The 21,702-nt window shown below is 39.8% G+C and overlaps 1 protein-coding gene and 1 long non-coding RNA gene across 4 annotated transcripts in view; one reads left to right on the top strand and one right to left on the bottom strand.

Annotated features, from left to right (window-relative positions):
* The window catches only part of CR1L (complement C3b/C4b receptor 1 like), a 74,033-nt gene extending 70,354 nt beyond the window's left edge, over positions 1-3,679 (top strand). Inside the window, exon 12 of the mRNA XM_054473028.1 lies at positions 3,594-3,679. Coding sequence (XP_054329003.1) covers positions 3,594-3,661 — 68 coding nt within the window. The 3' untranslated portion in view covers positions 3,662-3,679. The remainder of the gene's footprint in view (positions 1-3,593) is intronic.
* The window catches only part of LOC134740374 (uncharacterized), a 39,322-nt gene that overhangs the window by 13,497 nt on the left and 4,123 nt on the right, over positions 1-21,702 (bottom strand). For 2 of the 3 annotated variants that reach the window (XR_010127803.1, XR_010127802.1), the window contains exon 2: positions 12,343-16,028. The exons of the other annotated variant lie outside the window; for it this stretch is intronic. This is a non-coding gene — a long non-coding RNA (uncharacterized LOC134740374). Of the gene's footprint in view, positions 1-12,342; positions 16,029-21,702 lie in introns of those variants that run through there. 3 annotated transcript variants of the gene reach the window in all.

Here is a 21,702-nt window from a genome sequence, read left to right as displayed (position 1 = left end):
CAGATGTAGGGATTTATACTTTTTATATTGTTTCCAAGGGTTTGTTCAAGCCTCTGACTATATTTAGTTGGCCCTTCACCTCACCATTAACAAAGGGAACTCAGGAGGCCCTGGAGAAGCAGAGTTTAAGACTGTACTCTTAGCCTTCATAGCTCATTCCTTTGATATATTAGTCTGGCTTTAAACGACAGTACCTGACAACCGTAGATGCATTTGTGGCTGTGACTGCCCACACAAGCTCCATCCTCCAGTAAGGACAGAAGAGCATTGAATTATAAAAGGTGTTGACTTTTTAATGTGTTTTTTTGAGATGGAGTCTTGCACTGTCTCCCAGGCTGGAGTGCAATGGCACAAACTTGGCTCAATGCAACCCCCACCTCCTGGGTTCAAGCAATTCTCCTGCCTCAGTTTCCCAAGTAGCTAGGATTACAGGCGCCCACCATCACACCTGGCTAATTTTTGTATTTTGTAGTAGAGACGGGGATTCACAATGTTGGCCAGGCTGGTCTCTAACTCCTGACCTCAGGTAATCCACCTGCTTCGACCTTCCAAAGTGGTGGGATTACAGGCGTGTGCCTGGTGCTTTTTTGACCTGTTGGCTAATTTGACTTAGAATTTCTGTATGTTGAAAAATAAATAACACAGTAGATAGATGAGAAATATATGGAAAATACAGCAAAGGGTTAATAGTGTTATCTTACAGGTAGCAGTAGTGGTGGTTGTGGTACTAGTTTTAAAAGTTAATATATAATGAATACTTAGTACCACTGTTAAAAGATAGATAGGCTGGACATGGTGGCTTATGTCTGTAATACCAGCACTTTGGGAGGCCAAAGTGAGAAGATCACTTGAGCCCAAGAGTTCAAGAGCAACCTGGGCAGTATAGCGAAACTCTGTCTCTACAAAAAATAAAAAAATTAGCTGGGCATGGTAGCGCATGCCTGTAGTCACAGCTTCTTGGGAGGCTCAGGTGGGAGAATCCCGAGCCTGGGAGGTCGAGGCTGCAGTGAGCTGAGATCACAACACTGCACTCCAGCCTGGACAACAGGCAAGATGCTGTCTCAAAAAAACAAAACAAAAACAAAAACAAAACAAAACAAACACACACACACACATACACACACACACACACACACACACACAAGATAGCTTCTAATTTAATTACACAACAACCTATGAGGAGGATAGTATTCTTATTATCTCATTTTATAGGTGTAGAAACTGAGACACAGAGGGTTTAGGTAACTTGCACAAGACCACAGAATGGGGTAGCCTGGGTTCAGCCATACCATCTACTTATCTGTAGAGACTGTGCACTTTAACAATAAATAAATGGTCAAAGGACTTAAATAAATAATTCAACAAGAGAGAATATTTAAGTACCGTCATAATGAAATGGAAAGCTATCAGGCCAAGGTCCCAAACACCAGATAATGGGCAATTCTTAAGTTGGATGAAGGAGATACATACAAAGAATCAGAATGGGCCAAATAACTATTAACCAGCAGGTTCTTGGAACTCAGAGCTTAGTCTAAACTCCTTGTGAATTGGGCTGAACCACATAGGAACTCCTTTTGTCTCTCTGAACTAAGACTCAGACTAAAAGCAGTCCCCCTTTGCCTTCTTGTTCCTAGTCTCTTTACCCTATCTAGTCTTGGCCTTTGACATCTTACTGCTTTATAGTGAGAAGAGGCAAAGAAAATTTCATGATCTTAGAGACTATCGAAATAGAAAAAATAAAACCCAGTATTTTTCCCTAAGACTTGGGATAGATTGCTTAAGATACCTGTCCTAGGCCCTCCTAAAATGGAAGATGAGGAACTAACCTGGGGCGGTGGTCCAGGCTTGGAGTGACATGCCATAGAGGGTTTTGAGACAGAATAGCAATCCAAAGAGAAAAAGGAACCTCTGAGTACTAGCATCAGAGAAGGAAGAATATCTTGGGATACTCAGATCCCCTATCTCCCCATTTCAATGGCCCAGTTACATCAGAGGCCTGATTCATTTCAAAACCTTCCTCAGAGCAAAGGGTAATTGCCAGGTCCCCTTTAAAGCCAGAATTAATACATATAACCCATATTTACGCTGTCTCAAGACTAATTAGCATGGTGTTGCATGCTAGACAAATAAGTTCAACTCCAGAAAACATGTAAAAACTAAGAGAAGTTTCTACTTGAATATCTTAAGAGAGGCTTAAAGAAAAATTAAACTATGTGACACTCATTAAAATGTCCCCAAATCCTCTTTACCCATTTCCATTACCCAGTGTCCCATTCATTAAAGCAACTGCTTTCCTAGAGCCTAGCTTCTCTCAGTTCCACCCAGACTGTCTCTCAATAGTCTCCCCACCTTCTGGACCTTCTTAGTTCACAAGAAGTCTCCATGTCATTTCTAAAGTAAATGGAGTTTCTTCAGTTCTGCATAGTTTGATGCAACACAGCCTTGAAAGTTTCTGCAGGAAAATGCAGAAACTATCTTAGGATGCAAGATTTAGAGAAAGGGTGTAAATATCTTTCTACTTTGGTACATAAATATACAGAAACTGTTTAACCTCACTAGAACTAAAGAAATGCAAAAATAGCAAAGTACCATTTTTAAAAAATTGTCCATTAAATTAATGACAAAAAGGTTTTTATGTGAACACCCAATAAAAAGTAAGGATGTAATGTAACGAATATTGTTGTATATTGAAGGTACTATTGTAAATTGGCAAAATCTCTTATGAAAAACAATTATGCAATGTATGTGGATAATAATACAAATATTCCTGCCAGTTAGCCCTCCTAGAACTCCAATCTAAGAAAATAGTGTAAAATATAAAATATTTTATGCATTTTATTAAGGATTTCATGAGAAAGAAAACTAGAAATAAATGCACAATGGAAGTCATTGAATATACTATGATGCATCTACTAGATTATATTAGTTTTACTTTGTTGTAACTTATATTTCTAGTATATAAATATGTGAAAACACACATATGAGAAAACATACCAGAAGAGAATGTATCAAAACACATTTTGGGTACTAGGATTTGGGGTGATTTTTTTCTTTAGTTTTGTATTGTAAGTTTTCTTCTGTAATTCTATTACTTTTATGAGAAAAATATTAATTTTTAAAGTCTTCTTGGCAGTGGCTTGCACCTGTAATCCCAGCACTTTGGGAGGCTGAGGCGGGCAGATCACGAGGTCAGGAGATTGAGACCATCCTGGCCAACATGGTGAAACCCCGTCTCTACTAAAACCACAAAAATTAGCTGGGTGTGGTAGCACATGCCTGTTTTCCCAGCTACACAAGAGGCTGAGGCATGAGAATCCCTTGAACCCAGGAGGCGGAGGTCGCAGTGAGGTTGCACCACTGCACTCTAGCCTGGCGACAGACTGAGACTTTGTCAAAAAAAAAAAAAAAAAAAAAATCTTCTCTGAGTGAAGAAAGTAAAATGAGAGTATATGAGTGAAATCAATGGCTTTTTATAAAAAATATTAGTCTGAGTCCTGAATAAAAATCACAATAAATTGTCACTGGCTGAGAAGTCCCGTTCAGTCATGTTGCATGCCAGAGTGACGTTTTTGTGACTTTTGTCTTCCTTTTAGGTGCACATGATGCTCTTATAGTTGGTAAGTTTTATGAAGGGTTTGCTGAGGAATTCTGGCATCTTTAACAGTAAGTACCTACTTATAATGAATGCAATGTAGAGAGATCAAAATATCTTGAGTTATAAATTCAAATAGAAAGAAAATCATGATAAGTTTAGGCCAGGATATGGTGAAACTGGCATCGTCATATGCCAGGTTACTAAGTAACCTTCCTCAAAGGTTCTTTACTATCTTTGAACCACTACAAATGCATAATCATTCAACAGTGTCAAAAATTATTTATTTGAATGTGGTGGGAGAATGAAACTTCTTCTTTGGGTTATAACCTGGAGTATGCTTCCAGATGGTGATTGTGCCCATTTGTACAAATAGAAAGCCACAAGACCAGTCTTCCGAGCCCATATCTGTGATATGCCTATGTAAGAAGAATAGTTTTGTAATAGAGTTTGCTTCCAAGGGAATCTCTGTGGCATAGTATTCTTACATCCCTTTTTACACATCTGGACACTGAGACAGGGAGGGTTTAGGTAACTTGCCCAAGACCACAGAATGGGGTAGCCTGGGTCTAACCAGGCAATCTACCTATCTGTGGAGACTGTGCACTTTATCAATCAATAAATGGACAAAAGGACGTAAATATATACTTCAACAAGAGAGAAAATTCCAGTATTGTCACAGTGAAATGCCTGTGTGTTAAGCCTTAGGCGAGAGACATGGGCAGGGCCATGGAGAGCCAGTGGCCAGCTGTCCCATCGCAGTTCTCACTTACTTGTGGAAAGGCTGATGTTGGACTAAAGGTTACAAAAGAGGTCAGCTCACCCCTTAACTATAATAACCCTGTGGGAGTAAGACTAATGCTATAGAAACCCAAAGTAAAGCAGAATGTATAGTTATATCTTTAAAAAAAAAAATGCATTGGCAATCTGTAGTAGGACTGAATACTAAGATAGAATTTAAAACCTATGAGTTATATTTTTCATGCATTTAATTACCTTGTTTTACTGCCTAGGCACTTTATCTGGTACGATCTACTTTATTTTATTTATCATTTTCCTCGTTGGATAATTCTCAAGTACAGAAAAGGGTAAGTATAGCCATATTATCCCAAGAAATGTAAACTGTACTTACCCGCTCTTGGAAGTCAAAAGAAAGTAAAAGACAAACAAACCCATTGCTACATAAACAGATGTGGTAATTCTTATAAAGAAGGTCCTTGACACACAGTATAGACAAAGAGGTATTCACACTAAAGGAAGTATACAGGATACTAAAAACAATTAAAAAATAATAATAATAACAAAAAACCAGCATTTTGGCCAGGTACAGTGATTCACGCCTGTAAATTCAGCACTTTGGGAGGCCAAGGTGGGCGGATCACTAGAGGCCAGGAGTTCGAGACCAGCCTGGGCAACATGGTAAAACCCCGTCTCTACTAAACATACAAAAAATTAGCCAGGCGAAGTGGCACACACCTGTAATGCCAGCTGCTTGGGAGGCTGAAGCACAAGAATTGCTTGAACCCAGGAGGCAGAGGTTGTAGTAAGCTGAGATTGTGCTGTTGCACTCCAGCCTGGGCGACAGAGTGAGACTACATCTCAAAACACACACACATGCACACACACACAAACACACAGCATTTTAAGCAGGAATTGAGTTTTACAGAAAGAGAAAGTAGGCAGAAGGGGTTTTTAAAAAGTTGTTCATGAGGCTGTTTGATATCCTAGTTTTGCTAAGACATTGCAGACACTGACCTCTAAGCCCAGATCCTATCATAGCACTAGAAGTTAGATTGGGTCACTTATGGCACAAATATCATATGGCACACATAGGCTGCCAGTGGGGAAGAACTGAGACTTTCCATTGGGTATTTTAATATATGAACAAATATTTTGTAATTACAATTAACTTCTCTTTTTTTTTTTTTTTTTTTTTTTAAGACAGAGTCTTGCCCTGTCACCCAGCCTAGAGTGCAGTGGTGCGATCTCGGCTCAGTGAAACCTCTGCCTCCCAGGTTCAAGGGATTCTCATGCCTCAGCCTCCCGAGTAGCTGGGACTATAGGCATGTGCCACTACGCCAGGTTAATTTTTGTATTTTTAGTAGAGACAGAGTTTTGCCATGTTGGCCAGGCTGGTCTCAAACTCCTGGCCTCAAGTGATCCACCCTCCTTGGCCTCCCAAAGTGCTGGGATTGCAGGCATGAGCCACCATGCCAGGATACCATTAACTTTTTACACTTGAAAAAAAACTCCCAAAAATTAAGATCTGAATAAAGAAATGTCTTTGACAGGGAAGAGAACATATGCAGCTTTTGTACTGGTTGACTGAAGTATAACAACATCAATGAGGCCAGAATCAATAATATCAATGTTATAAGGTTGATGAGCAAATTCTATACCCATAAAAAAACTGAGGGCCAGTCTCGGTGGCTCACGCTTGTCATCCCAGCATTTTGGGAAGCTGAGGTGGGCAGATCATGAGGTCAGAAGTTCAAGACCAGCCTGGCCAACACAGTGAAACCCCATCTCTACTAAAAATACAAAAAGTTAGCCGGGCATGGTGGCATGTGCCTGTAAGTCCCAGCTACTCGGGAGGCTGAAGCAGGAGAATCACTTGAACCTGGAAGGCAGAGGTTGTGGTGAGCTGAGATCGCACCACTGCACTCCAGCCTGGGCAACAGAGCAGACTCTGTCTAAAAAATAAAAATAAAAAAAACTGAATTTGCAACTTTTAAGTGAACAGTTTTCTACAGGAAATATTCTAAACAAGTGCAGTTTCCTACAACGAGCTTTACAGCAATTGAAGTTTTCGTATTTCACAGAGATGCCAATACACTTTTTAAAAAGTAGTTTGTCATAGTAGATCTTGCTGTAAACAACCTAGTCAGGAACTCAATTTCATGGGAAAATAGTGAATTGGTTGACATTTAAATTTAAATCGTTATCCTTCCTAACTAATGTTCTCTATATTTTGTGGCTTGACATATAGATATTATTTGCTCTTTTCCATTACAAAAAGAAAAGGTAAGTAGCTGGGCACTTTACCTTAACAAAGTACTTGTGTCAATACATTTTTCTCTTAAAGTTTCTTATTAGGTACCACTATAATTTGTGAGTTAATTTTTTTTTTTTGAGATGGAGTCTCACTCTGTTGCCTAGGCTGGAGTGCAGTGGCGCATCTCGGCTCACTGCAAGCTCCGCCTCCCAGGTTCATGCCATTCTCCTGCCTCAGCCTCCCGCATAGCTGGGACTACACGTGCCTGCCACCACACCCGGCTAATGTTTTGTATTTTTTTAGTAGAGACGGGGTTTCACCATGTTAGCCAGGATGGTCTCGATCTCCTGACCTCGTGATCCGCCTGCCTCGGCCTCCCAAAGTGCTGGGATTACAGGTGTGAGCCACCATGCCCAGTCTGTGAGTTAATTTTTTTTTTAAATTTACTAAGTCTGAATTAAAGAAATTGGGGCTTCTAATTTTCTGTATCTATACCAGTCTCTAGTTGAAACCACACAAGGGAAATGATTATCTCTTCCTCTTGAAAATATTCAAGATACTTTAATATGTTGAAGATATTTGAGTATCTCCACCCTTCTAACTATGTCATTCTTCATTCCTTATGGCACATTCCTTGTTAATCAACTAGAGGGTCAGACTCCCAAGCCTAACTATTGATTTGTTTCACCTACATAATTTAAGATCATTTCCTCATATTAATTACCTTCAGGCGTAAACATGACTCAATAACCATTTCATAAAATTATTTCTTTAGAAATGATTATCTTGTATAGTCTAAGCAACCTCAGAGCATATACCATTTCTTCACATTTTCCATCTCGTAAAACCTGCCTATTTTTTCATATTCTTTTAAAGTGTAATGTCCATGGCACAACCATTCTCTCTCTCACCAGTGGCTACCAGAAATGTGGCAGAAAGAAAGATCATGATCCTCATTAGACTTAAAGGTCAGGGAGGTAAACCTCCCAAACATCTATGTAACCCACACTAAAACCTATTATATATGTGTAATCCAGGAAAATTTTTAAACATTTTCTAAACTTTTATTTTTGACCTGTTTCATTTCTTGGGATTGTAACTGTCTGACGTGTTCTTCCTGCCTGTCATATAGACAAAACCAATTCCCTAAGATCATGGTATACTGCAGTAAAAAAAGAGATGAATTAACACAAGGCCAGTCACTTGGAAGAACTGGAGTTATCACTCAACTCAGTCTCCCCAAGAACACAGGGGCTAGCATTTTTATAGATCATTTGGTAGGAAGGGAGCTAGGGAATGGGTACTACTGATTGGTTGGGGATGGGGGTGTGGGAAATGTTCCTCATGTGCTGTGTCCACCTCTGGTTGGGGGCCACAGGACCAGTTGAGTCATGAGTCACAGGTCCAGGTAGAGTCAGTCAGTTGCCAAATGCAAAAATCTGAAAAACATCTCAGAAGACCAATCTTACATTCTACAATAGTGATGTTATCTACAGGAGCAATTAGGGAAGTCACAAATCTTGTGACCTCTGGCCACCTGACTCCTGAGCAGTAATGGATTATAAGAACTATGCCTATATTTTAGCAGAGTTCAGGTCCCTCTCCTAATCCTAATCTTTTGGCCTTTCATTAGCTTTCAGGCCCTGAGCAAGGAGGGAGCTAGTTTTAGGAAGAGAATGTTATTATCCTTGCTCCAAAGTTAAATTATAAACTAAATTCCTTTCATGGTTAGCTTGGCCTACACCCAGGAATGAGCAAAGCCAGCTCACCCATGAGGCTGGAAGCAAGATGAAGTCAGTCATGTTAGATTTCTTTCACTCTCAGAATCTTTGCCAAGGTGGTTTCAGGATAGTAAGTGCATTTCTCTAACAAAACACCATTGATTTTCATGTTAGAAATAACCATAGCTAAAATTGGGAAAAATAAGTAATAAACTTAAATAATCAGAAGGCAGAGGTCCCTTCTTTCGGAAGGAGTTGGGCTGATTAATCATGCAGTCATACCTCCTTGAGTGGGTGTGGCCAATAAGCTAAGTCATTGTGGCTATGTGAGGAGGGCCGATTATTCCTTATTTGGAGCTCCAGCTTTCCTCACAGAAAGACAGGGGCATAAAGGGCCTCATGGCAAAGAAGAAGGAAGCCATGTGGGAAACACAGAATATGAGTGGAGAGTATCGTAGTGGTCATCAAGTCAGAAAAGCCGTTTATCCTGGAGCTAAAAAGGACTGACAGAGATAGAATAGTGTAGAACAAGATGGCCTGCTCCATGGGGGGAGCCACAATCACACCAGGACTAGACAGTAGCAGGCTGATGTATACCTCAAACACTGGAGACAATTCAGAAACTGCATAAGCAGTCTGAAGACTTAACTAGGAAACGAAAATGAGGCTGGGCACAGTGGCTCAGGCCTGTAATCCCTGCACTTAGGAAGGCCAAGGCGGGTGGACCACCTGAGGTCAGGAGTTGGAGACCAGCTTGGCCCACGTGATAAAACCCCATCTCTACTAAAAATAAAAAAAATTAGCCAGGCATGGTGGTGGGCACCTGTAATCCCACCTCCTCAGGAGGCAGGAGAATCACATGAACCTGGGAGGCAGGGTTACAGTGAGCCGAGATCGCGCCGCTGCACTCCAGCCTGGACAACAAAAGCAAAATTCCCTCTCCAAAAAAAAAAAGAAAGAAAGAAAAAAGAAACTAAAATAAGACAGAAATAGAAGGAATTCACACAAAGAAATCATCTTACCTTCTTTAAAACGCTACTTTAACTATCCTAGTAAAGATGGTATGACCCCCACCCCCACATTCCCAATCTTTCTTATCTTGCTTTTTTTTTTTTGGTACACTTATCATTTATTATAATTAATTAAATAATTAAGTTCCTTGTTTATTGTCTCTCTCCCTCCATGAAGTCGGGGATTTTTGCCCTGTCTTCACCAATGGATACATAACAAATCTAAACTGTCACCGGAACAAAGAGAGTCTCAATAAATACTTATCAAATGAATGAGTGAGCTAAACACCACTAAGAGTGTTACCACAAGGGGAAATTTCTGCTCTAATTAATTCTCTACCAAGTTAAACAGTGCATCTTTAACTTGTCCTAAACTTACTCCAGGTTTCAAGGCTGCTCCTTGTTCTAATATACCAACTGTCTCAGTCTGTTGGTATATATAGTTGGGCAGTTATAACAGAAACTCCATAGACTGGGTGGATTCAATAAGCATTTAAGCTGGGTGCAGTGGTACCCACCTATAGTCCCAGCTACTCGGGAGGCTGAGGCAGGAGTATTGCTTGAGCCCATGAGTTTAAGGCCAGCCTGGGCAATATGGCAAGACCCTGTCCCTAAAAAACATTATTTCATTTCTAAAAACCAAGCATTTATTTCTCATAGTTCTGGTGGGTAGAGAGTCCAAGATCAAGGCAACTGCAAATTCAGTGTCTGGTGGGGCTTGCTTTCTAGTTAATAGACTTCAATCTTTTCTTTGTGTCCTCACCTCAGAGAAAAGGAGTGAGGGAGCTCTTGCAGGTCTCTTTTCTAAGGGCACTAGTCCCGTTCACAAGGGCTCTTTCAGAAGTAATTAGAGCCTATAAATTTTCAACATATAAATTTGGAAGGATTCAAACATTCAGTCCATTGTACAAACACTGAATTTGATAAGCACATCTGCTTAAATGATGTCACACGTGTTGATTTCATGTGCCTTTTCCACCTTTGTTTCTATCTAAATTCCATTAACCCAGCTCTGAATTCACTCAACCAAGATGCTCTCCCAAACAACTCTAGTCCAAAATAATGTCTCTCTTTGAAACTCACATTTCCTGACTATACTATTTTAAAAATAAACTAATTTATTTTAAGAGTAATATCTCCTCATTCTTAAAAATAAGAAATAGGGGAAAATATAAATGAATGTAAAAATTACCTGCAATAATCTCTACCTAGTAGTATTCTTAAGCTTCTTTGTGTATTATTTTACATTTGCATGTACACTTTGAGATTATATTGATTGTTCAATATTGAATCCTGCTTTTTTTCACCAAATGACAAACATTTCACCCGTCATAACAGTATATACCCACTTGACATTTCATGTGTTTTTTTTTGTTGCCTGTTAACTCTATTGCATTCATTTCCTTGCTTATTTACTCTTAAAATATTCTTAGCCACTTACAGTGTACCATACATTGTGCTTATGTGTGTTTTCTTTCCCATATTAAATTACCTTCTGATGAGGAGACATTTTTTAAAAAATATATTCTATATCAGTTTTTACTTTCTCTAGGGACAGAAATTAATTTTTTTAAAAAAAATCTCCCCAAATCTCTGAGTATAATCAAATGAGAAATGTTCGGTAATCAACTGAGCATGTTAAACAATTGAGAAATGAATTTATGAAAATTTCAGTTATCCTTATCTTTTTGGAAATACTCTTTTATATCGAAGTACATTTCAAGTTGTGTACACTAACTAAAAGTTGTGATCACCTTTTAGTAGGTATAAAGTCCTTAAAAATTTTGTTTCAACTTTCCCTTTTAAGATTGGAATTTTGACCACAGTGTTCCATGGGAACAAAGTGAATCATCTGTGGCAAAATATGCTAGTCAAGAAGTGAGTTAGAATCTGTGCCAAGCGTTAAGACCTTGTGCACCCAGGTTCTGGGGTGGAGTGAAGAGACAGGCTCCAAAGACATAGCTGTGTGTTGGACATGAGAGTGTTTGGAGGAATACAGGTAACAGGTGATGCTGGGAAGTCTTGTGAAATGGAAGGAGAACGAAGATGAGGAATCTGGTGGCAGTAATAACCGGGGAACAGATGAGCTGGAGGGCCTCATCAGGAGGTCTGTCCCTTGGTGGAAGGACACCATTTCTGGCCTTAAAAGGAGAGGCTCCAGCACGGCTGGGGAAGCACGTGGATACCTTGTTCTAAATCCACTATCATAGCTCATTCTTGCCTGTCATTAGAAGAGGAGGACATGCTTTCTGAAGCTGACCCCCTCCAAGATGACCAGTTCCTACTTCTGTCCCCTGCTACCACTGTGGTTTAGAACAAGAGGCTCAAAAAAATTTCTTCTGAGTGACCTGTACGTTTTCTAGAATGGAATGAGGCTCTTTATTTAGTAGCTCAACTCTGAGAACACTTTTTCTTTGGACAAAAGTAAAAAAGGAAAAGGTCAAGTTAATCATTAATCTCTCTCTTATCTACTGATGTCTCCATTTACACCATAATTTCTATGTCCTACATAGCAGCCATCACAGAGGGCAATAAACACTTCTAATGACCTTGTAATTTATATAGAATGCTAGCATCATGATTATCAGCCTGTAAATTCTGGGTAGTTCAATTGTGGACCATGCTGTTAATTAAATGAAAACATCCTGTTATTTCAGGGTCCTTCCTTGACAAAGTACTATACAGCTGAAAAACATCTCCAATACAATTTTGGTTGGAAAGGATCCAATTGATTTCAACAGAATCAGATCTGAGCTTCATAAAATCTTTGAAGTGACTTCACAGAGATGCAGACATGTGCACTTGAAGATGCTGCCCCTTCCCCAGTACCTAGCAAAGCTCCTCCCTCTTTGTGTGCATCACTGTGAAACCCCCACCCTTCTGCCTTGTGCTAAACGCACACAGTATCTAGTCAGGGGAAAAGACTGCATTTAGGAGATAGAAAATAGTTTGGATTACTTAAAGGAATAAGGTGTTGCCTGGAATTTCTGGTTTGTAAGGTGGTCATTGTTCTTTTTTAAAATATTTGTAATATGGAATGGGCTCAGTAAGGAGAGCTTGGAAATGCAGAAAGTTATGAAAAATAAGTCACTTATAATTATGCTACCTACTGATAACCACTCCTAATATTTTGATTCATTTTCTGCCTATCTTCTTTCACATATGTGTTTTTTCACATACATACTTTTCCCCCCTTAGTTTCCTTTTATTTTATAGAGCAGAACCCTAGTCTTTTACACAGTTTGGAGTGAAATATATGCTATATCAGTTTTTACTTTCTGTAGGGAGAAAAGTTAATTTACTAAAAAGGCATTAAATGATTATGGAAAGAGTGGTTAAGACTACTCAAGAGAAATATTTGGAATATAAGCTTTGGATATTTTCTTTCTTTCTTTCTGAGACAGATTCTTGCTCTGTCACCCAGGCTGGAGTGCAGTGGCATGACCTCGGCAACCTCCGCCTCCCAGGTTCAGGTGATACTCCTGCCTCAGCCTCCCGAGTAGCTGGAACTACAGGCACCCGCCACCATGCCCGGCTAACTTTTTGCATTTTTAGTAGAGACGGGATTTCACCATGTTAGCCAGTATGATCTCAATCTCCTGACCTCATGATCCACCCGCGTCAGCCTCCCAAAGTGCTGGGATTACAGGCATGAGCCACCGTGCCCGGCCAGCTCTGGATATTTTCTAAGCTTTATTTCAAAAGCTCTCTGTGCTATGTTCTCTACAAAAAACATAATAAAAATTGAAATGATTGTTATTATAAAAGTAAGTAGCTTTTTATGAATTCAGAATATACTAACTTTTAAAAGCACAACTTTTAAAATATTTATGAAAATAATAAACATGTTCTGACATTTTTAAAATAAGTGACCTTGTGTTCTTTAACCAGTCTACATCTTTAGAGATCAAAAATTTATGTTATTATGGGCTATGCTAACGACCTCTAAAAAACATCAGAATATTTCTGTATACTACTGCTCATTTCTGTGTAATTCTGTTTAATAGTTGCTTTAAAGGTGAATTCGGCTACATTTACTTTGACAACGAACGATATAAAGAGAGAGATAGACATGAACTTGAATTTCAATTTAAAATCATGCAAGATAGGAAAAAAAACCATAAGAAAAATCAACTGATAAACTGCAAGAAAAAAATGCAACTTATACCACAAAGGGTAATTGCTGTATTATTTAGAGAGTACTTAAAGACCAAACTTTTCTCCACCCCACAAAAATGGACAAAGGACATACAGGTAGGTCACCAAGAAAGAAGGGCAAGTAGCCAGTGAATATATAGAGATACTCGACAGGACTTTTGCTTAGCTGGATCTTTAGCAAATCTCTTTTATTTCTTGGGATTTTGAAGAAGTAACTTTTAAAAGAGGACTTAAAACTAAATGCTTGGGAATTGGCCTTTTTTAGAATTAAAATTTCTCAACACAAGAAAAAAAAATCCTGGGTTCTTTATTTTCCAGAATGGAGTAGGTCACTGAGCAATATGATTAATAAATATGAAATGCCTGTGACTTCTGTTTTGTTTTGTTTTAGAGACAGGGTCTTGCCCTGGGGCTGGAGTGCAGTGGTGCAATCTAGGCTCACTGCAACCTCACCTGTGACTTTTTAATTGCAAGACAGCCAAAAGGTTTGTCTTCGATTACATCAGTTATAATGGGAAATACTGTATATACTATGAGTAAAATACTATATTGCCTAACTTGTATTATTAAACAATTCTGCTGACCTTTGACCTTACATTTATATTTGAAAAGCAGTGTGATAGGAGTTATTAAGAAATTATTTTAGGCAGATAGAGACGAAAAGGGGTCCTTGGAACGTTTTTGTTTCTTTTAAAGCAGTTCCAGAAATGTTTCTTGTCTAGCAGGAAGGCCCTGGCTCTTAGAGCTGGGCCAGCAACCTTTAATATGCAAATGCCAGCCATTAGAAACTGGGTCCACCCAACATGGTGATTTCCACCATTTTCCTTTTGCCCTAGCCCTGACATGTGCCTGACAACATGGCTGCCCCCACATATCTCACCAGGTGTAGAACATCTTCGTGTCCTGCATTTGCATATTAAAAGGCTAGGGTGGGAAGGCCAGTTTTTCAGTCTATGTGAATGACATCCCTGGTCAAACCAATCCCCTGAGCCCTATGCAAATCAGACACCGCCTACTCCAGCCTCTACGTATATTTGGCTATTTTCCATCCCACGTGTGGGTCTCCTCTCTTGGCTTTGGAGCCCCCCTCCCTCTGTCTCTGTAAAGGGGAGCTTCTTCCTTCTTTCTTGCCTATTAAACTCTCTGCTCCTTAAAACCACTCCATGTGTGTCCGTGTCATTTTTCCCAATTCAATATGAGACGAAGAATCAACAGGTTCCTCTGTTACTGGGGGTCCTTGCTTCCAGAGCTCCCAAGATGGTGGCGAGCTGCTTCCAAAATGGCGGCAAGTCTCGTGTTCTCTGACCTGGGGTTCTTGGCCTCACGGATTCCAAGGAATGGAATCTTGGGCCATGCCGTGAGTGTTACAGCTCTATTAGAAGCCATGGATCATGGAAGACAACCGTGGAACCCAGTGACTAGTGTTCAGCTCGGTTAGGATGAACCAAGGCACTTAGCCGTATAGGAACAATGGCAAGCCTTTAGCCCGATTGGAAGTGGCAATGGGTGCCTCGCTGGGTCAGGAGCACAGTGGACACCCTGCAGGATCCAGAGGGATGGAAGTCAGCGGTGGGTCTGCAATGGCGGCAAACAGCAGTGGTGGCAAACAGCAGTGGTGGACGGTGAGCGAAAGCTCAGCTCGAGCGGTAACAAACACGGACCAGAAGAGTGCAGCTGCAGGATTTAATAGAGTGAAAATAGAGCTCCCATACAAAGGAAGGGGACCCAAAGGGGGTTGCCGTTGCCGGGTTGAATGCCTGGGTTTATATCCTGATCACTGTCCCTCCCGCTATGCTCTCAGGCAACAGATGATTGGCTATTTCTTTACCTCCTGTTGTTGCCTAATTAGCATTATAGTGAGCTCTCCTTACTATCTGATTGGTCATGTGTGAGCTAAGTTGCAAGCCCCATATTTAAAGGTGGAAGCGGTCACCTTCCCAGCTAGGCTTAGGGATTCTTAGTCTGCCTAGGAAATCCAGCTAGTCCTGTATCTCACCTCCACTCCTCAGAGCTGTATCATTTTGGTGCATGGGCCAGCAAAAGAAATTCATTCATCAGACTGGTAAGTATGGAGTGGATCTCAACTTTAAATCTGTCCTTTAATCTCAAGGCTCTCTTCCAACTACCCTGTCACCAAACTTTCTCTATCTGCGATCTCTTACCCTCTCTGTGTGTGTCTAATGTGCAGGAATCTTTACAGTTCAGGGAAACAGTTCTGTTAGAAAAGATCACGAATCATGGCAGGCAGTAATTCAATGAACGTCTCTTACTCTCTACGGTTTCTCTGGCGAGCACATGGTATTTTTAAGCCACCTAGTGGAAATAAAAATCCTCTTTATGAGACACATTGCTGGTTCTCTGTGGTACCTTGCAGCTTTGCAACTTTTCCATTTTGCACTTTTCTACTGATAGTTCTGTGGACGGGAAAGTTCTGCTTTCAACAGTTAGGAGTAAGATGTCTTTTGTAGCCAAATTTTAGTCTCGATATTGTCGCACTGGCAGAAAAACGAACATTCAGTTCCTTCGTTTCTTTAAGGCATGTATTCTGTCTCCTATTAAGATATACTTAATTAGTGAGGGAATTTTAAGTCCAGAAGTTAACCGGAACCATTTTTCTATGGGTAAATGCTTTAGCATGGGCTATAATAGCAGGATATAGAGTTCAATCTAGCATACCCCCTCCCTTACAGGGACCTTGCCCAATTACATGATTTTTCTTGAAATCCATTTAGGAAGGAACACAGGCCACACAAGTCTAGAATGTCAAAGGGAAATAAAAGGTAGAGGACTAAGACTGCTTGGGGACGGCGTGACTAAGTTCCAAAAGTTAGTTCCTCTAGTGCCATGGCTTGGGGGGTCATGCCTGCAGTCATGGGTGGCACATTTAAACGAGTGCCGGGAATCCAGGAACCCGAGGGAATATAGTTGGGGGGACGCCCTCTACTGTTTTCGTCTCCATCCTGGATCACATACCGACAGGAAGGAGACTAAAAGGACACTTTTATTCTCACTTCTGTTTCTAGTTGGGTAATAAATCATCTTTTAACATGCACTCCCCTGGAGTGTATTTTAAAGCACTGGGACTCTTTCGACCCAGAAACTTTGAAGAAAAAGTGGCCTATTTTCTTTTGCACAAGGGCATGGCCTTTTTACTCCCCTAAAATTAAAGAAGCAAATTCCAGGGGAACCATCTGAGGATCCCCCTTATTTGGGGGCCCTTCAAGTTCCCTTCTCATTGCAGGGCCTCAGGCAAGTAAAAGGAGTCTTAGGCTGATTTTCTGACAACACTGATAGGTAGATAGAAGCTTTCCAAAATTTAACTCAGGTATTTGACCTCTCATGGAGGAATGCTATGCTCCTCCTAAGCCAAACCCTAACTACAGCTAAAACAGGAAGCTCTGCAAGCAGAAGAGAATTTTGGAGATGAGCAATATGTCTCCTGTAGTAGGCCAAAAGGGAAAAGAGAAAATAGGGAAGGCAAAGAAATAGGAGAAACACCATTGACAAGCCTAATTGGAACTCCTTTCTAAAGTGTTTTTGCTTCTTTTGCGGTTTAAAATGGATTCTCTCTCTTTTATAATGTTCTTCCAACCTAGGAAAGGTTAATTTTCCAAACCTTAAAATGCTTGGCTTAGAGTTGAGCTAGGGGGAAGGGAACCCAGAAGCCTGATATGCTGGCAAAAGGGTAAAAATTTCTTACTAGTCAGGCTTTTGGCTTCTCTCTCCCTGTGCAAACCAGTAAACGGGATAATAAGGATCATGGTTTATATTCTCTGTAAATTTATAATTAATGAAAAAGGATTTGTGAGGTTGGTCTTAAGCTGTAGACAATCCGATGTGCTTTGCATGTCTTTCTGTATGGTTCCGTCAAAGAAAGAGTATCTTAGGTTAGGATGCAGGCCCAGGACCCCATAAGCCTGCTGTTCAAGCCAGCCCAACAAAACTGTCAGTAAGAAACTTGGCTACAGGCCTCCATCTTGTTTCATGTCCTTGGGAGCATAACCTATAACTGCATGGCATTACATTGTTTTAGTTTCTGCCATTTTACAATGGTGGCTGTCTTCTTGTGCTAAGTCAGTTCCTGGGTGAGGGCCACAAAGTCAGATAAGCCAGTTTGTCAATCTGGATGGTGCCAGCTAATCCATCATGAGCAGGGTTTACAAAATATCTTAAGCACTCATCTTGAGAGGGTCAAAATCTTGTAGCCTCCAGCTGCATGACCCCTAAGCCACAGTCTCTAATCTTATGGCTAGTTTCTTGGTCTGGTCCCCCGGCAAGAGGGAAGTATATCTTAAGAAGGGGCTGCTATCATCTTTGTTTTAAACTATACACTGTAAACCAGGCTCCTCACAAAGTTGGTTCAGTCTATGCCCAGGGATGGGCAAGGACAGCTTGGGGGCTGGAAAAAAAATGGAGTTGCTTGGGTTGGATCTCTTTCACTGTCTCAGTCACAATTTTGCAATGACAGTTTCAAAAGCTGCCTATCTCCCCTTAAATAATACCTTGTACACTTGTGGTTAAATCATAACCTACTTAAGCCTTGTCGGTTTAACCTGTGAGGTTACTTTTTGTAAGGTTAAAAAGCCAAAAATCTTAACTGCTTGGTGTGGCTAAAGTCAAGTAACGAGGAATTTAAAAGAATTTTCTTAAAGAGTGCTCAGCTTAATTAAAAGTGGATATTCAAGTTATAGGTATATTTAAAAGTTTTTCTGGATAAAAGCTCTTTTCTTCTGTCAGCTGAATTATTTTTCTCCATTTTTTGTCTTACCACTCTTAATGCATGCATGAGAGGCCCTAAGATAACTTCTGGTAGCATGGGAAAAACAGAAGGCGCCACTTTGCCAAAAAACAAAAAACAAAAAAAAAAAAACCTGTTTTCCTCACAAGACCCCAGGAATTAAAAGAAGATAGATCCCTCTCAAAATCAAAGGCTGTGTTCTGTTTTGCATTGTGTTATCTGACGGTTTTGAGTTTTGGGGTATCAAAAATTACTTTGCATTATGAGAGAGCTTTGGTGTGTAGGAACTAGGTAGGAAATATACTTTAAGGGATGGCTAATAGTAGTTATAAATCAGAGAAGCATGCTCTTGGCCACCTGAAAGATATGGGAACATCCCCACCCCACCCCCAACTAAGAGATGAGACTCCCATGGGGGATCGGCTAATTACAAAATAAGCCGATTGGCTTTGGGTTGCCTTGCAATAAAATACATGATAGAAGCACTACACTGTCTTCTCCCATAGTATCTATATGGTCTTTTCATAAATTGAGCATTGAAATAGAAGTATAGCAAGGAGGTCTTAAAACACTAATCTGCCCTTTAGTAAAAGGGTTATAAAAGGTTTGTAAAGCTTTCACCTCATGGTCAAATTGGTTAAGATTAGATGGAATAATCTATAAGGTTTCATTTAAACAAATTGGGGTTAACATTAACAAACTAATGCAAGGGTAAAATTTGTCTTTGAACAGGATTTTCATGTCATAGTAAAGGCTAATGAAATGTTTTTGCCTTTTGAGTCATCATTTTGGCAAAATAATTTATTTTTGCCAAATTCCAGATTTGGCAAAATTTGCCAAAATTCCAGATTTTGGCAATCTGGAATTCTATTTCATAACATCAAGTGTTCAAAACCTCTAACATTTAACAGTCATCTCAAAATCAAACTTCAAGTTTCAAAATTTTCCTTCCTGAGGGCTGCCTTTTTGGATGGTTCAGAGGGCCCCTGAAACATTCAGAAAAGAGGTAAACAGGATTATTTGACAAGTTTAGTCACATGAGATTGCCAAAATGATGTCCAATCTTCTTTTAAGCATATTTTGATGAATAATATATGTTCCAAAATTATATAGGATTTCCAAAATTCTGATGTCTAAGTATATGCTATCAGTCATAATTAAGGGTAAAATTATTGGTAGCCATGGAGATAAATAAGCTTCTTTTTCAGTCGTGTTTTTAACTGTAACTATCCTAGAAATTTTGCCATTCACAGAAAATTGTTGTCTTGCTTTATTCCTTCTCAAAAAATGGTTTATAACCAAGCTATATTAAGGACTTTAACAGGTGTTCTCAAATGCAGGTTTCTAATAGCTTTGAACACTGTAACACTGGAATAGAGAAAGGACGTACGGGCCTCATAAAGAACTGACACATTCGCAGATATCAAGCAAAACAAGAGTTAACTAAAGGGACTGCATTCAGAAAGTTAAAGCAAAATTTTCAACTTTTGCTTGAAATATTGCTGATCCTTGTTTTGTTTTTCAGAGTCAAGGAAACTTATTTTAAGCTATTTATGGCCTTTAATAATTGAGTAAGGTTTACTACTGTGAACAAAATTTGGAGCATGTTTATTTTTCTCTGCCTGGTTCCTCCGGAATTTGGAGACTATCTGTCTGTGAGTATTCTTAGCTTATGGCAATATAGTTGTTTGCATCAGTGCAATAAGAATCCTTTTTTTTTTTTTTTTTTTTTTTTTGGCAACAGGACACAATTGGAAAAACTGGTTATTTTACCAAGGCTTTGACTGAAAGGATGTGTTTCCCTTTAAGGAATCAAGCTTGACATGCAGAGCCAATAAAAGGCCCTTGGGGAGAACTGGCCTCATACCTTGTTTACACACAGTCCCTGCACATGGTTCCTAACCTGTGGTCAGTAAAGAATGTCACTTTCTAACAGGTCTGGGAGCTCTGAGTTTATCTTGGGATCTCAAGAGGCGAGGATCACCCAACTCACAGGTATTTGCGGATACAAACCCATGGTGGGCTTGGCTCTGAAGGTCTTATCTGGAAGTCCTTATGGAACAGAGTTTCATCAAAACCAATCCAAAAGTCCTATATAGAAATAACCATTCTTGCTGCACTTTATGCAAATAATCAGGCCAAGTATAAGACTAAAGTTTATTCTATGAACAACACACACGGTCCTATCATAATTTGTTTTTACCAAAAATGACTGGAGAGAGAAATTGTGCTCCAAAGCTTATCATACATTTGTCATTAAATCCTAGTTTCATTAATTGTTTTTAAGTTTTTTGCCTACATTTTAAACTAACCCTGCTTATTCCTGTAAATCAAGTGATCTCCTGCAGCTTGGAAGAAACAAAAAAGGATGGGTAATGTAAAAATCTGGATCAATATGCTAGTTCTGGCCAATTATCCTGCAAATTCTGCCAGGTAATGAAAGTGAGTAGGGTACCCATAAACTGGAGGTTTCCTTTTTTGGGGAAATAAAACCAAGGAACTTCATAAACCCCAAAGGGAAATTATATATCTTAGAAAGTAAAATTTTAGATGGAAATTATCTACTACACCACACTTACGGGAACTGCTATACTCACTCTACTGTTTGTGATAGGGTTATACATGGTAGCACCTTCTAATTGAAATATTGGACAGAAAGTTTCCATTGCTGTATATTTTGCTTAATTATTATCCTTATAGGAGGGATAATAGTTACTGACAAAAAGGAAGCATCAAAGTTTTACTGAGTCTGCTAGGACTTTTTATTGGGATTAGTGATGCGCTGTTAAATAAAACATGCTGCTTCTGGATTAACACCTCTACTAAAGTACAGGAAAATCTACAGTTACTTAAAGATCAAATCAAAATCATTAACAAGCTCAGGAAAAATGCAGGCTTTAGCCCCGGGTGGCTACAATCCCTCTTTAATGAATTCCAGTCTTCTTTATGGAATTGGTTAAACCCTTTATTAAGCCCTCTCTTGCTTATATGTCTTGTATTAATACTTGAACCCTGTATACTCAATACTGTAACTCAAATTGTTTCTTCTCCTCTAGAAGCAACCAAACTCCAAATGGGTGCTATAAACTGGATCACGCGTGGACACGCCCTATTTCCAAGAACCCTTAGACGGACCCCAGGAAGAGCCCTAGCTGGTGTTTCCCATTCGACGTCTATTTTCAGCAGGAAGTAGCCAGAAAAAGTCGTCACCCAATAACCCCCTAACAGCAATTAGGTCGTCTCCATGGGGAGCTGAGGGGGGGAATGTGATAGGAGTTATTAAGAAATTATTTTAGGCAGCTAGAGAGGAAAAGGGGTCCTTGGAAAGTTTTCATTTCTTTTAAAGCAGCTCCAGAAAAGTTTCTTGTCAAGAAGGAAAGCCCAGGCCCTTACAGCCAGGCAGGCAACCTTAGGTATGCAAATACTGGCCATTAAAAATTGGGTCCACCCAACATGATGATTCCCATGGTTGTCTTCTTGCCCTTGCG

Source organism: Pongo pygmaeus, chromosome 1 (assembly GCF_028885625.2).
Source record: "Pongo pygmaeus isolate AG05252 chromosome 1, NHGRI_mPonPyg2-v2.0_pri, whole genome shotgun sequence".
Taxonomy (NCBI): domain Eukaryota; kingdom Metazoa; phylum Chordata; class Mammalia; order Primates; family Hominidae; genus Pongo; species Pongo pygmaeus.
This window is presented reverse-complemented; position numbering and strand designations above follow the sequence as displayed.